Consider the following 15,372-nt stretch of genomic DNA (forward strand, 5'->3'; position numbering starts at 1 on the left):
GGAGATTCAGAAACTTATGCTTTGAATACATTTCTGCGAACTGAGATATTTTTATCCTCAGACAAACAAGGCTGTAATCAGTTTTGCCTTGAAATTGTATCCAGTATTTTAATCTTACGAGACGAACTGTGCCAAGTGAATGAAGCAGTCTAACAATTTTGGTTGAAAGAGGTTTAGCAACTGTCTCAGGCGGTCATGGCCTACAGCTAAATTGAGCTCAACCACAAGACAGTCTTTTTGTGATAAACATTCATTTCACCAGCCTAATTCTTTCCGCTTTTGCAGTTAAGAAGCTTACAAAAACCGAAAAAGGAAGAAAAAATTGTTAAAAGCCATTGAAATTTTAAAGATGTTTGACTTAGTACGGTCATAAATATACCTTAAGAAAATATTAATAGCGCATTTAACTACGCAACAAGAAGACAGCAATTCAAGCTTCGGCTATCGTTGACTCACCGACTGAGGGTTAATAAAGGACATTTCATTTTACCGGTATCTTCTCAGAAGTGAGTTAGGCCAAAGGAAATGGCGCGTTGTGCAACAGAAGTTTATTGAGTAAGACTGAGTAGTCTCAGAAACGGTCTAGACGACACTTAAGCCGCATATTCGCAGGCCAATTTTGTCTCCACAGCATAATATTTCCGGTGCTTTCATTATTTATGCATTTGATGTATTTATTTTTAGCATATGTCTAATAGTCACAGTGATAGGTTCATACCCACTGCGTACTATTTTAGTCGACGCTTGAAGAATTAAGAAATCAGACATCGTGATAGTATCGCTGTGATTTTGGTTCTTTACTGAAGTAAAGCACCTTTCTTTTGCCTCTTTGTGTGTCGGCTATCGTAAGAAGGCTGCACCTCTTTAACCCTATTCAGACGCGGGGTGAGAGAGGGGAGAGGGATGTGGAGGATCTTAGGTGGCCCTCTCCAAGTTTGAACGCTCTTAAATTTAAAAGCATTGAAGCAGTGAACTCTAGACGTCAGTGGCGACTTTTCCTAAAATGTATCTACGGACAATTTGGTTTGACCTGTCATTAAATAAAAAAAAAATTAATTATAAAATTTAGAGAGGAAGCCACGTCAGCCTTAGCTGGTTTTCATGCAGGTCCTCTATCCTGGTCGAATTGGAATTTTAGAAATTAATGTTGGTTTTTCAGGCGGGAGGAAAATCGGAGAACCCGGAGAAAAATGCGAGAACCAACAACAAACGCAACTCACCGATGACATCGGGTGGGAATAGAACCCTGGCCCACATTGATGGGAGGCGGGCGCTCTCACCACTGCGCCAAGCCCGCTCCCTTAAAGGAGCAAGATGGTCGAGGAACATGATGTTCCTATGTCATGTTTTTCAATTTTTCAAAATTTTAATGAATCGTTAATACGACCAATAACTAATTACTTTTGCGGCTTCCAACCAATGGTGTAACCATTCCGACGGAGGCTGTAAAGAATTGCATTGATGTGTTACTGTTTAGAAATTGGTTCTAGAAGGTGACAAATGTTGAGCACACACACAGCATTGCATAGTGTAGCGGGACATATTTTCAAGGAGAAAAAAAAAACGGCAAAATAATAAGGTTCCTTTCTGCTGCACTTGTTTTTATGGCGCTGATGGTAGTTGTTCTACCACACTGCATAGTGACCCTTTTCTTGCATTTTCTGTTAATCCACACTTTTTTTTTGACCATATTGTCGCTTGAATCAGCCCTGTGTTCGCGGCAAAGAAAATAAAAATTTTTCTCCGGAAAGGATGCTCATTCGAAACATTGGCATCTACCCGATAAAACCCACTAGCCACTGCGCGCGCGTCATTAGCAAATGGTGTATTCTTTAAAAGCAGTTTGCTTTATTTGACGGCAAAAGCTTCCCCGTATGTGCCCCAAAGAGCCAATTTTAGGAACAATGTTCGACAACAATGTTCTGTCAATCTGCACCTCTTTTATTCTTAGGACTAGTGGAATTGTTTTTGTTTTTTATCTTTTGTTTTGTTTGGTCTATTACAAAGAACATTGTAGACGGTGCAGATGGCCCCACAATGTTTCTTCGTTTACGGTGGCCTTTCTGTTCTCGGAATTTAAAAGCCAAGCATTGAGGAAAGCTTGTCCTTTTTCGAGATAATCATAATAACGTGAAATACCAGGTCAGCCCGTTGATGTGATATCGAAAGATGACAGGAGAATGGTAAAACATCTGATATTTGGATATGGAAAGTAATTCTGTTTCAACGAACCCCTCCTACATTAAAGAGAAACGCGTTTCCTAATTTTTGTCTCAAACCACCCACGATAAAGAATAAAGAATCTAACCGTCTGTTATAGAGAAAGTTACGACTAAAAACACATATCCGATAATAATCAATTTATTGATAAAACTTAATGATTATTATTAATGAAGTAAGTAATTGATTCTTAATCACAATTATATAAATATTCCTTAGCTTCCTTAGTTTTGTTGACTCGCTTGCAGTTCGTTGCTCAGTATTTACAGATACTGCAAAGCCAAATTTTCTCAGTCAACTTCTTGATTGACATGCTTTAATCACTAAGCACGCTCCTCATTAGAGGACGGACACGTTGAGAAAAGAATCTCTAAAATAAAAGTCTCGTCACTGATTATGAGCTCGTCTGAATTAGAGGAAGTTGGCTGTACTGAGTAAAATTATCTGCATGCTTAAGACCATGGAAAAATCCACTAAAAACATCTTTTTTCCTTTACACCATGTTAGTTTCCTTTAACAATCCTTTAAAAATCTTTTAACAAAATGAACTTTTTTTTGCACGCTTCCAGACATTTCTAAGGTAGCTTGTTAAATTTTATTTGATATCAAGCCAGTTTGCCTCTAGTGATCAGTTTGTTTATCCTTACAACTTCCTTACTTGGCTTTGTACTAATTTGTAGAGGAGAAAGTAGATTATTAATTAGTCACACAGGAATTTGCAAAATAATTTTTCAAATAAACTTTTGGTTTAATTTAATGGTAATTTTAGTCGTTTTTTGATTGTCTCTTTATTTTAATTTAAGGGAGCTAAGTCACGGCATTTTGAGTTATTTTGGCCGCGTACAAAATTAGTTGAAGATAATAGTTTACTTAGAAAGAAAAACACCAAAAAGATAAAAATAAATCGTTAAGCGGAACAAGGATGGAAAAGATTAACACGGATTGTAAACGACGAACTTGAAAAATTTAGGTTGACCTTTTCGAGATGCGCAAATTGTGACGCAGCTCCTTTCAAGTGCTAACCAATGCGCGCTATGAATCATTATCCTGTCAATTATTCGAAATTACAACAATATGAGCATTTTATTCCCATAATCCTTCATTGTACCTCAAGAATTCACATGCGCCCCTTGCGGAAGTTTCAGTATGATGCTATCCGCTATTAAACGAAATGGAACGAACTCACTACATTAAACGCTCACTGCGTCGAACTAAAAGTTTAAATTCTCTATACTTACTACCGTATATTCCTATAAAATTAGATCTGAGAATTTTGTAGTGCATCTTGTTGCTTGACTATTCTCTGTATTCTCATCGTCCGTCATCTTGAAAATCTGGTGCTTCCTTAAGGAGAAACTAGATGCAATTGCAGTTTCTATGCGCTTCATTTTTTTTTTCAGTTGCTTTACTTCCTTAGTTTGAAATTGAGGCCATAGAAGCAAAATACCAAAGGGCTTTTTCTACCATTTTCTACTGATGTAAAAAGAGATTTTGAATGCCGCCGATGTCATTCTACCTTAAAAACTATGTTGATGACCTTTGTGTACTAATGCAAATCCGAAATATGTTATTGTCATTAAAAAGTTAAATTTCTACTTTACTGCGAACAGTTGAAAAGTCAATCCATTCCCCAGACTTGTCATTCAAAGACCACTGGGTGTTTCACTGAGAACTTTTCCACAATGCGCGCAAAACTTGTCAAACATGTTTATCTTGTAACCACACCTGCTACAAAACCGGCTTATGCCAAGTCCACAAGGCCTTTCACCTAGCCTCGGTTCTGCCCCATAGGGAGCATGCGCCATAGGGGAAAACTTAACTGCCATTTCCGGTTTAGGCTTCACAAGAAGTGGCGGCGGAAGTGGCGATGGTGGGTAAATCGCCGATGGTGAACATGCATGAGTACTGGGCAGCGGTCTTGTGATGACGTTTCGAGTCATTGGGCCGTGAAGGAAAGGAGAAGGGTGATTGGCCGGAGGAAAACCACAGCCACCCAACGCCATCTTGTTGCCTCTCTGCTCTTGGGAGGACAAGAGAAGTTCAATGCTTTCCACAACGCTGCCATTGCAACTCTGAAGGATGAGTTCCAACGTGCCCCTGTTGTGATGAGGAAAGAGCTTGCCGAGTAGTTCCATCGGCGGGTGTCTCAGGGACAGAGCACTTATTTCCTTCGACAGCCTTGGATACCTGAACTCCTGAGACCTATCATGAAGGTTTTCCAGTAGATGTTTGTTACTTGAATTGAGAATGTTGTCGACGGAGTGATCTGGAGATTTTCTTGTCTCAGGTAAACTTTCATGACGGTCTTTTTCGGTGTGCTCACGCGGCTCCGCTTTCACGTGGAGGTCAGGAGACAGAGCGATTCTTTTGGGGCTTGTGCTTTCCTCTTCGTCGTCTTCGGAGACTGAGTTGCATCTCTTCAGGGATTCTGAAAATGATTCCGAAAAAGACATTGTGAATGGCAATCACGTGACAAAGAGTCACTTGTTCATCCTAGGTACATGATGTAGAAAGACCTTGGCAGAGAGGTTGAACTTGGGTCTACCATGAAACAATTCCGGCTTGTTCGTTAGCGGTTAGAACGCCACTTAAGTTTGTGACCTGCGAATTGCAGGTCTGTCGGCCACGCTGCCTCCTCAAAAGAGCGAAAGAGCTCTGTTTTGAGCTTGGCTGTAATGTTTGGTAATGCTTACCTGATAATGGCGTGATTTCTGTTATCCTTGGTTCAATGTGGCTCATGTCTGCGTGAGGGTGCTTATGATAAAAGTGGTGTCGATGATTGTTTGGGAATCCTAGGAAAGCATATAACAACGCTATTGTTAGTACCAAATGGTAATTAGACATGCAAATGTTACCATTCGGGAAACAAAATTGAAAAAGGCTTTACCTGCTAATCCGTTTGTTTGGAACACCATGGAGTACGTCAAACGGGCGTTTTCCAATTCTCTTTGATATTTAGCTCTTAGTTCAGCTCCTTTGCGTTGCTGTCTCAGTAACGCAACGCGTGCGGCTGTCACGCGTTGCCTTTCAGTGATCAGCTGGCATTTTGCGCATGTGCAGTCTCTCCAGCGGCAGTAGTGTTTGTGGCCCTTCAACCATGATACCGTGCCATGTGTACGACAGCGAGCGCATTTTGGGACTCTGTGGTGTAGTGAGGGGGAAGTGCTAGTTTCCTCTTGGCTGTCAGACTCCTTTGTTTCACTCATGATCCTGAATCCAAAGAAACAAGAAAACTGAGGGATTATCATAGATAATAATTATAATAATGATAATGATAATGATAATGATAATGACGATATTGATAATGATAATGATATTGATAACAATAATGATATTGAAAAGTTTGTCGTTTGTAATCTGTGTTAATCTTCTGCATCCTTCCTTTAGTGTTTATTGTTATCTCTTTGGTGTATTTCTATCTTAGTAAACTACTATTTTCAGGTTACCTTCAATTTAAATTGTTATTTGGTTAAAATAACTATATTAATATAATAATGATGATGATGATGATGATGATAATGATGATGATAATGATCTAGCACACTTAAAGCAATTTAGAAAATAGCCCGATGAAAATACGCGCGTCGATTGGCTAAAAATCATGTTTCTATTTAACTATTAGATTATGAGCTCTATATTTCTATCCGTGATAGAAATCGAGAGCGAATAATCTAATTGTTTTAGGATAAATCTATTAGTCTTTCAAAACTTTATCTAACTCCTCTTTACAGACACCTCGAAAACGCAAAGAAGCAGCCGTTATTTTGTTAACAAGCGCACACTGCTATGCTACTCACCATCTACAACAGAATAGATAGTGAGTAGCGTAGCCAATCAGAGAACGCCATTCTTGATAGAACGCTAGCAGATTTATACTAAAACTTGGTAGAAACACAGAACTAGCACACGCTGTTGACGTAATGATGGCGCGAGCAAAGGTAATTTACATTTTGATCATTAAAGTAAACAAGTTCTATTTTTTTCGTCGCGGTATTTTATAAAAGAAATAGAAATAAACATGTTTTCCGAAAAAGCTGTGGAAACACTAGCCTATCGACCCGTGTTCCCAAAGCATTTCTTGTTCTCCCAAACTCCGGCTTTTAGCAGTTGCTGTATTATGGCAATTTCGTCACTATTAAAAATACTATAAGCTTCAATTTTTATTTTCTTGTTATAGTGTAATTTGTTCCTTCGCAGCCCTTTTGCTCTCAGAACTATGGATGGCAGTCGAAGTTTAGGTTGAAGACATAGTACAGTAGGTTAGTGTGTGACGATTCAAATGAAAGCTATAATTGAGCAGTACGTTCATGTGGTACTGTTTATTATGCTGTACAAGGTGATTCTAACTTTTAAGTCTGTGGATGAAGCCCTAGTTTGTGACCAAATGAAAGCTATTGAGCTGTATTGTCATGTGATTCTGTTTACATTGATGTACAGTGAATGATATTGTAGTCTAGGACCATTAAGCTAAAGAAAGCTACTGGGCATCCAAATTCTGTTTATTTTATGGTACAAAGTGGTTCAAAGTCTGTGGATGAAATCCCAATTTGTGGCAATTCAAGCGAAACTTCTGATTTGTAAGGCTTTTGTATGATAGTTTTTTGTCTTAATAATGAAAATTGGTCAAAGAATTTCTATTATATTAGAAATGAAAATGAAAAGCAGCTATTTCTTACCAAGGCTTCTGACAGAATTTCAAAGGGATCTGAACTTATCGGGATCATTAAATTAGTAACTGTAACCCTCAAAAATGTACCCATATACCATAACTAGCTTCCTTCTTTCAGACCAAATCAAGAGATTCTTTATATCCTTTCCAAGACTAGACCTCTCAATATGTTTTTCTTTCGACAGGAAAATATTGTTTAATTGGGCGTCATCGTGTCCAACGACTTTTTTGGCTACCACGGGCCTTTGTTTACACCCGATGAAGGATTTTCCTTCGTCCACTCTCTATTTCGATAGTGTAATAATGTATATAAAATAATGATATCGCGTTTTGAGTTACATTTCTTTGCTAAACCATCTGAAAATGCATTCCTTGATTACCCACATCTTGTCAAGATCACGAAACGTCACAAGGAAGAGAACGAACATGACGAGGCAGTAAAACAGCAGGTTGTAGGAAACACGATCCCAGCCGGGAGCAATCGCATGTATTCTCCGGAAAACAATGAAAACAGATGTTGTCCGCCATATCTTAGAAAAGAACTGTTTTAGTAGTTTCACAAGAGAAATATATCGCCGAGACTCAGTTCCTTTCCTCTTCTAAAAAAATATACAATTCCTGTGTGCATATCGGAAACCTTTTTACTTTCGCTGTTGTACCAATGAATTCATCGCTTTTCTATGTTCAAATAATGAAACAAACCGTTTACAGGAAGCTGGGCTTTGTTCAGTTGCTAGTTGGTGAAATTTTCACCCACGAAATGGAACCTTTTTTGCATATCTCTATTTTTTTGCATTTTTTCTTCTTCATCTATGTTTTGGGCTAAGCTCCAGTGAAGATTAACAACTTTTATTTCACGGCTTTGCCTCTAAATTTAAAGATTGAAATGTTAACAGCAGGCAAACAGTTCAAATTCAGATTAAGACTAATATCATTACCGAAGACAAAAATGTCAAGGCAGCTCAGTTTACGAAACAAAACACGTCCGGTTCCTGCCTCATATAAACAAAAGCTCATTTCCCAGGGTCGAATATGAAGCAATCTACTACGGTAAACATGCAAGAAACCCCTACACCTCGTGCTATTCTGCGACAATATTAACTCTGCTTGGATGAAACAACTGATTTGTTTACTCCTAGTAATTCCAAAAAAATGACATCTTCCGCAAAAAAATTGTTACTTTTCCGATTCAAAAAATAAAACTGCATGATGAGTTCGCTTTATTCAGGTAAACTTGAAGTTCATTGTTAGAGTTTCTTGACAAAACTTCAAAATATGATATTTACAATATGTTTCTATTTAGTGTAGATGCGTATCCTAAGTAACGTACGGTATACCTAAATTGTCGCATAGTATAATTTTATTGAAAAGATAATCATGTTGTCTTTGCCGTAAAATGACCAACCTCTCAGATTATACTAAATTTTGTAGCTTGCGAAGAAAAACAAACAACAAATGAGTCCAATTTTGTCGACAACTGAGAGTTACAATTTGATGAGGCTTTTACAACCTTAGAGCATGTTACAATCAATCTTCAATGTATGCCCGGTTTCAATTTAGTACTTACTAAACTGACGATACCGACATGATTTTTTATACAGTGAAATAAATCTAAGCGACAAAGGAGCGACTTTGATCTGTGCATTTTCTGCCAAGAACGTTTTGGCATTTAACTAGGAAGAGAACGAAAGATTACAAAATTCCTTGACAAAGCAATCGAAAATGCTATTTTAGATAGCAATCGATTTGCGCTGAATAAGGCAAATTTATGATAATTTGAGGACTGAAATCTCTAACATACCTGAATTCTTGAGTAATTATTGAAGTAACCTTCAGGCAAATGGGACACTAGAGTTGAACCACGGAACGGTCAGTGAAAATATTGTCGTCGTGAAAGCAGAGAGTGATTTGAACTCAAATGATATCGTTCAGTTCTTTGTTATGTGTAATGTAGTTACCGATTCAGCGGCCAAATATTTTGAGGGAGGGGCTTTATCCATTAGCGCGTACCAGTAGATTCGTATAGGATTACCAACCAACGGTGCTTTTAAAAGCCTTTTTTAATTTCAATGCGACATCTGTCAACTTAAAAGTTACGAAATTGAAAAGCTTTGTGATATATTGTTACTCAAATTTACTGTATTCCGCCGTGCTCGCGAGAAGCTGACTAGTCATGGGGAAACTTCCCGTACATCTGGTAAAGAACGGAACAGGAACTCGAGACACATTTTTTCAGATTAACGTAACAAAACTTAACTGTCACCATTGTCAGCATTTGGTGTAAAAGTTTATTTTAATAGGATTTGTAGGTTTGCCTTCTTGTCATTGCGTTCGCTGTCCTTCTGTTAAGTTGTTCAATTTCATGGGAAAGGAGCTGGGCTGTTGTATTAAAATGAAATTATGACATTTGAAGTGAAAACATCTGCTATAAAAACAAAACAAATTATTGTCCTAATATCACTAAAAATATAATTTGGACGCACTTTTAGCCACTCGGAAGCCATTTTGGCGCCATTAACTCTTTTGTTTTCTAAATAAAACGGCATATGTTAAAAATTTGTGTATTGGTCCGCTAATTGCTGGCGCTGTTAAGACCCTGTTCACATTCACGAAATACAGGGTTTTTAGTTCGTTGAAGGTAACGGCAATTCAATTTGCCGCTGTATTAGTAGTTATTTTACAATTGCCCAAGGCTTTGTTTCAAGGAAATGATGTTTGTAATGGATCGTAAGTCTCTTTGACTTGTTTATGGAAATGGAGGCAGGTGCAGTTTGTCAATGAGAGAGACAACTTCAAAGTGCCTCTGCGCCCACCCGTTATAATAACATTGAATAATTCTCCTGTGCTCTGGTTAAGTGCCCTGAGATGAGGCGTGTATGACTGACACTGCATTACCATGACAATCGCCACAAGCAAAGCTTTCAACAGCTTCGTCGCCAAATCAGTCTTTAAGTTCATCAATTTTAAGCCACTTTCTTTTGCTGTTGCGGTTTCGATAAAGTTATTATGTAGAGGTGTGGAAATTATGTGAAATATTATGACATGGTTAGAAAAAAAAAATTAGCTTACCTGCTTTTCTTTTGTAATTATCAAGAAACACGTACGTGTAGTTATAAACACTGATACCGTTCAGTTACTCTTCAGAACTATTTCAAATACACACCGTGGCTTGTATTGCATCTGTTTATTTCATCAAAGATATCTGTGTCAGATATTGAGCTTTAAGAGCTGAACAACCGGATTTATCTCATGAACGAGTACCACAAGTGATTGCAGAGTGAAAGGACGAAAAAGCCATATACTTGTGATTTTATTTTCAGCTTAGACTGTCGTCTGTCTTGTACCTTATCGCTTTAGGCGGCCTTCCTTTCCCCCTGATGGTTTCAATGAATAATAGAACCGTCTGGTACAACTGCAAGGGTGGGAAATGATTCTTCCAAATTAAAAACAAAACAAAACAAAACAAAAACAAGCGTCCAACAGAATTTCATTCAAATTTCTTGGGTTTCGCCATTTCTTTGCCAAAACCCGTGTTCATTTATCGTGTAAAGCTAATGGAAGTCTTAAGCCCCTTAAAAATATATTTGTCTCTTCGTCTGTACTAAGTCTCGAATTTAGGCGTTGTACATTTCAGTGGATAACGGCGCCAGTCTTTAAGTTGCACCGTGACAACTGCACCCGCGGCAACTAAACTATTGAACACAACAATAGCTGCGCCATTACGCCAAAACATTGTTACTGCTGCTTCCGTTCTGGAAAGCTGCACGTTTGTTGTGTACGAGTTCAGATAAGCATTGAAGTGCTAACATATCCTGTTACATTGTTCCAACTTCTACATTCACCCGGTTGCTGTGTTTTATTATTCTGCTATTGCGGCCAGCCAAGTCGTGACAAGTGCTGCTATAGATCGCGACTAGACTCCAGAAATCTTTTACAACTACCACCTATAATTGGAACAATTCACAGGCGGCGTAAACTCAAGCTAGTTGTGTGCAATGTTCATCTTGCTTGGCAATACTGTAAGACTTTGTGTAGGAATATTTACGATCGGTTTTATGTGGTAGAAATACTAGAAAACTCTATCTTACGAAAACCTAGGAAGCGATAACTGGATAAAATCGCTTCGAATCAGCAGAAAAAGTGAACAGACAAAAAAAATAGCCATTCATATGAAGATGTACCTCTTCGAAAATTTAGGTTTCTCTCTCTTGTGTCTAAAAGTGTCCAATTTTCACTGTTAGAACTCGAATCAAAATAGTTCGTACATCCATGCGAAAATGTTTCGTCGTCTTTGGCAAATTAAGAGAAGATACGTACGACACTTAAGCAAGCCTGGTTCTGTGGTGATTAGTTTATTAGAACTCCAGGTTTTATCGCATTTATGGACATATGCTCAGCTTTACCGTCTAAATCGTTGTCCACGCCGGGGTTTTACGAGGTTTTCTTTTCTTCTGGAGATTTGCAATAATGGGCATTTATTAGAAGAACCTTTAAGTAGACAGGGTACTAGAACTAAGGGCGGAATCGAGTCCGGAAGCGACGCCTTGTTGACCAGGAAGGTGAATCTTTGTTTAGCTAGTTATCTCTCCGGCAGATAACTCTGTTACTGCACATATAGCAGGGGTGTCATACAAGCCAATTGGAAATTAATTTCTGATCTTATTTATATCGCAGTTCTCAATTTAAAAGTGTTTTGTTTCTTTTAGATTCGAACCCTTTGGCTGTAAACAAACGCCTTGTCGGTTCAGGGTGAATTTTGAAGACGGGTGGTTTTATTCTAGTAATCGAGAAGTGTATTACTAAGTCAGTCATACCCGTTGCATTTAGCTTGCGCTAAAAGCAGCACGTGGTCAAGATATTTCCTTCATTTTGTCACGATTGTACGGCGTTCCCTTTGTTCGATTTTCATTGCGAAACAAAACACAAGAGTTGGAATGTTATTAGCAAGGGTTTACACTTCGAAGTAGTATTGAATTTCTCAGCGAAAAGCTCAAAAAAATATTCTTTTGTTACTCAAATTTTTCTGTCTTTACTCAAACATTTCAGTTTATGTTTAGAGACTACCATAAATTTACTTTGTTGTTAGTTTTGACAAATTTCTTGCTGCATCGAGACAATGTGTTATCCCAGCTGACAATTTTCCTCTTTTTAATCACCTGTCTCAGCCTTCATGAACTACTGTCATATTAACGAGAAGTTATTACATGGAGACATAAGTGATAACGTCTTAACCGTTTTCTTCGATAAACGAGCAAGAACAAGGTAAAACAAGCCAACCTTGGTAGTTTATGAAGTTTATAATTCAATTAAATTCTTTAATAACTTCCTTAAAACGCAAAAAATTCTCGACGTTAATAAAGTTATCAAAATGGGTCAATATTCGAAAACACATTTTCTTCGAACAGGAGAAGTTGAAGCGAATTTGTTCTCACGACAAACTGATAAATGTTAAGAGTTTTTTAAGCAAGGAATGGAGACAATTTTAACGAAATTGCGAACTTTTAATGACGCGATGCAATTTTTACTTAAAAGCAAACTTGTCATAATAAAACATGTGTACACCCTACGCAGTTTTTACTTTATTTTTCTTCTGTCAATATCTCTATATCCATAAGCGATATATTTTTCGTTTTTGGTCGGTTTAAGTAAACGCTTAAGGCAACCGGGAAATTGAAATATCCGGAAATTTAAGGCCATAAATCTTCTCCTGCGAGGTGAATTATTAAATGTGATAAACATCTTTAGTGTTCGGAGGCTTAACTACATGTCTGGATGACATGAGTTAACCCCTCCTGACTTTTGTTCTGGCTTAAGTAAAAACATGATAATTACTCGTAGGAAAATACAGCAGTTTTTGTTTGGTCACTGCATTAGGAACCAACACAATTTAAAACAATACCTGGGTAAACTGATGTGGCGTTCAGTCGAGTGCTCGTGTAAAACACCCTGACATTAAATGGGTTCGCTTCAAAATCGTCGCCTAAGAGAGGTTACCAAAATTAACTCGTTTAACCTGACAACGTTCAAAGCGTTCCAGTGGTCCTTGACATTCAAAGACCGTCAGAAAAATCCCTTTGAACAACTTCAAACTTTAAAGGAAAATCGATTTTCGGACTGGTTTTCGGGGATGCAAAAGCTGCGCTTTAATGAATTTCGCGTGCATGTGGTTTTAACGCATTACGAAACAGACGCGCAAAAGATAGAAAAATCTTCAGTAAGTCATTTTTAGGCGCCTAAAAGACGCCTTACCTTCTGGAGAAAGCACCCGAAAGAAAGATATTCGAACTATCTTTCGAATGAGGTAGACAATGTGTATTTTAAGTGGAGTGGTTGCTTTGAAAGCCGTCCAAAAATAATTTATAATGTATTTCTTTTCACAAAAGGTTGCAATTGAGTTTTAAATTTAATCTTTCTTGTGTACGGAGAAATCTCCATTTTATGATGCGTCTTGGGTATGTAAAGTTCAAGTTCTTTCCTAAAACAGAGTAAAACACAAGTTCAAGAAATCAAGGTTTTTTTATCACTCATTCAGCCCACATAACATGCAGTAGCTAGTAATCTTGATCACAGCCAGACATCTACATACAGTAATGCAAATTATCAGCTTCAATATTAAATTAAAAGAACTCTTTTGGGGGCAAACTGTGTACATTTTGGTGGGATGAGATGCGACAAAACGCCTAGAATAACACTTAACCATGCAGATATAGATCGAATCTTCAGACAGCGTTATAAATACGATGAAGTGAACGAAGAAAGAACACGCAAACTTCCAAGAAAACCTTTCACGGTAAATATCAGCCTGAAACGAGAGCTAGCAATTAATACTCGCGAGGGGATTATTAGAAATAATTTTTATTTAAACAGCTTTGCTTGTTGCCCCCGAGAAATACGAAAGTTTGTTTTCTCTTTTTTTCAAAAAAAATTGCTTACAAAGGAGCATTTCGAGTTGAGTACAAGCAGTGAATATGCGAGAAGAGTTTTCTCTGTTAAGACATCAAACTCATTCACAATGTTAAGAATGCCTGGTCGAGCGAAACCTCGAGAATCGCAAGTATTTGTAAAATGGTTGAGCAAAATTAACTTTATGCAAAATGCGCCTCTTTATTGTGATCCGCAAAAGTAATTGAAATTAGTACGTCGCATTGTCAACGGCTTAAACAACCATCGCTCGCCTATTGCCTTTCGTTTTATCGCGGATTTTGTTGTTTTCTTTCCGGCCTAGCAGCTAATTCTCAACGCGAGCAGATTAAGTACACATACATCGCCGCTTTATAGCAGAGCACAAATCATTTTATTACAAGAACTGTTATCTTGTTTAGAGATCCTTCATGATAACACTCACGAAAATTAATTATAAATTTTGACCACTCGACTTTTGAAAGCGACTTTACGCTAAAGAGCGAAAAGTAGCGCGCTTTATTCTGTTTGTGTTCCGATGCGCATAAAATCGTGGTAATCTAAGGCGTTGATTAGTCATATTGTGAGCTGTTTCCTTTATATTTACGCAAAACAAGCAAATTTCATGCGTAAATTTGTTGTTTAATTTTGTCACGATGGGACAACTGAAAGAATACAAACACAGTAAAGTAATGATTTTGAACAAAGACCGCCTTTGCAGCTCAGTCCAGCCGAACCGCTTAAAATGCAAGCGATTGGAAGGTTTACGGTCAGTTTCGCACGATCGCTAAACGAAATCGCAAGTTGCTTTTATTGATGGTGGCTGAGATACTTAATGGTGTGAAATATCGTCACATTTTGAATAGATAAGTTTACATTGCTTCTAGTCTTAACAGTAATATCTGAAAATGATTAATTCTCAATTGACTTTTGGCCATTTCTGCGGCTTTTAGCTCGGTTTTTATTGTCCTCTCAGCACGCAAACTTTATGCTGTCTTTTTGGGACTAAAATATACAGAAGTCACGAAATTCTGTTCTGCCGTGTTAGAAAGAACTCTTTTAAAAGTCCAAAAGTTAAATGTCAGACATGACATTTCAAATGTGTGCGATTTTAGTTTTTTTTTATGAAATGTACATGATAGAATTTTCAGGAAAACAGGATTTCGTTTATAATTGATAATTTAAAAAACTTAATCTGGCAATTATTGCAAATTATTTCTTCAGCAATTTGTAGCCGTTATTATCTCGCAAGGTCTTTGCAATTTTGTTGCGTAAAGTAAATCAACAGACTACAGGTGTACGAATAAACTATTTTCTATTCCAATTGGGTTGGAAGTGAAATAAATTTAAAATAGCTTTTCTAAAATCTTAGCTATGGTGTGCTTGGAATAAGAGCCACTTTGATCAAGTCGCTTTTCCTGAAATTTTGAACCAAGACAACTTGAGTCGAGACTTATCCAACCCCTTCGTCAAAAGGCAATTTCTAGAAAAACTACCATTTGCTAAATATTTATGAATGTGTAGTACTACAATTACAAAAAGTTGTACTTTGTTTTTCCCTCAAATAGGTTTGAAACTGATCA

At 37.5% G+C, this 15,372-nt stretch overlaps 1 protein-coding gene across 7 annotated transcripts in view; it reads right to left on the reverse strand.

The window, feature by feature from the left end:
- Positions 1 to 727: 727 nt before the first annotated feature.
- The window catches only part of LOC145470304 (doublesex- and mab-3-related transcription factor 3-like), a 65,134-nt gene continuing 50,489 nt past the window's right edge, over positions 728 to 15,372 (reverse strand). For 5 of the 7 annotated variants that reach the window (XM_081454142.1, XM_081454144.1, XM_081454138.1 and 2 more), the window contains 3 exons: positions 5,108 to 5,430; positions 4,914 to 5,012; positions 728 to 4,648 (listed from right to left, as the gene is read on the reverse strand). In XM_081454142.1, coding sequence (XP_081310268.1) covers positions 3,864 to 4,648; positions 4,914 to 5,012; positions 5,108 to 5,426 — 1,203 coding nt within the window. In that variant the 5' untranslated portion in view covers positions 5,427 to 5,430 and the 3' untranslated portion in view covers positions 728 to 3,863. Of the gene's footprint in view, positions 4,649 to 4,913; positions 5,013 to 5,107; position 15,372 lie in introns of those variants that run through there. The other 2 variants (XM_081454143.1, XM_081454137.1) reach the window with 2 other exon arrangements.

The sequence above is a fragment of the Orbicella franksi genome, chromosome 15 (assembly GCF_964199315.1).
Source record: "Orbicella franksi chromosome 15, jaOrbFran1.1, whole genome shotgun sequence".
In the NCBI taxonomy this organism is placed as follows: Eukaryota; Metazoa; Cnidaria; class Anthozoa; order Scleractinia; family Merulinidae; genus Orbicella; species Orbicella franksi.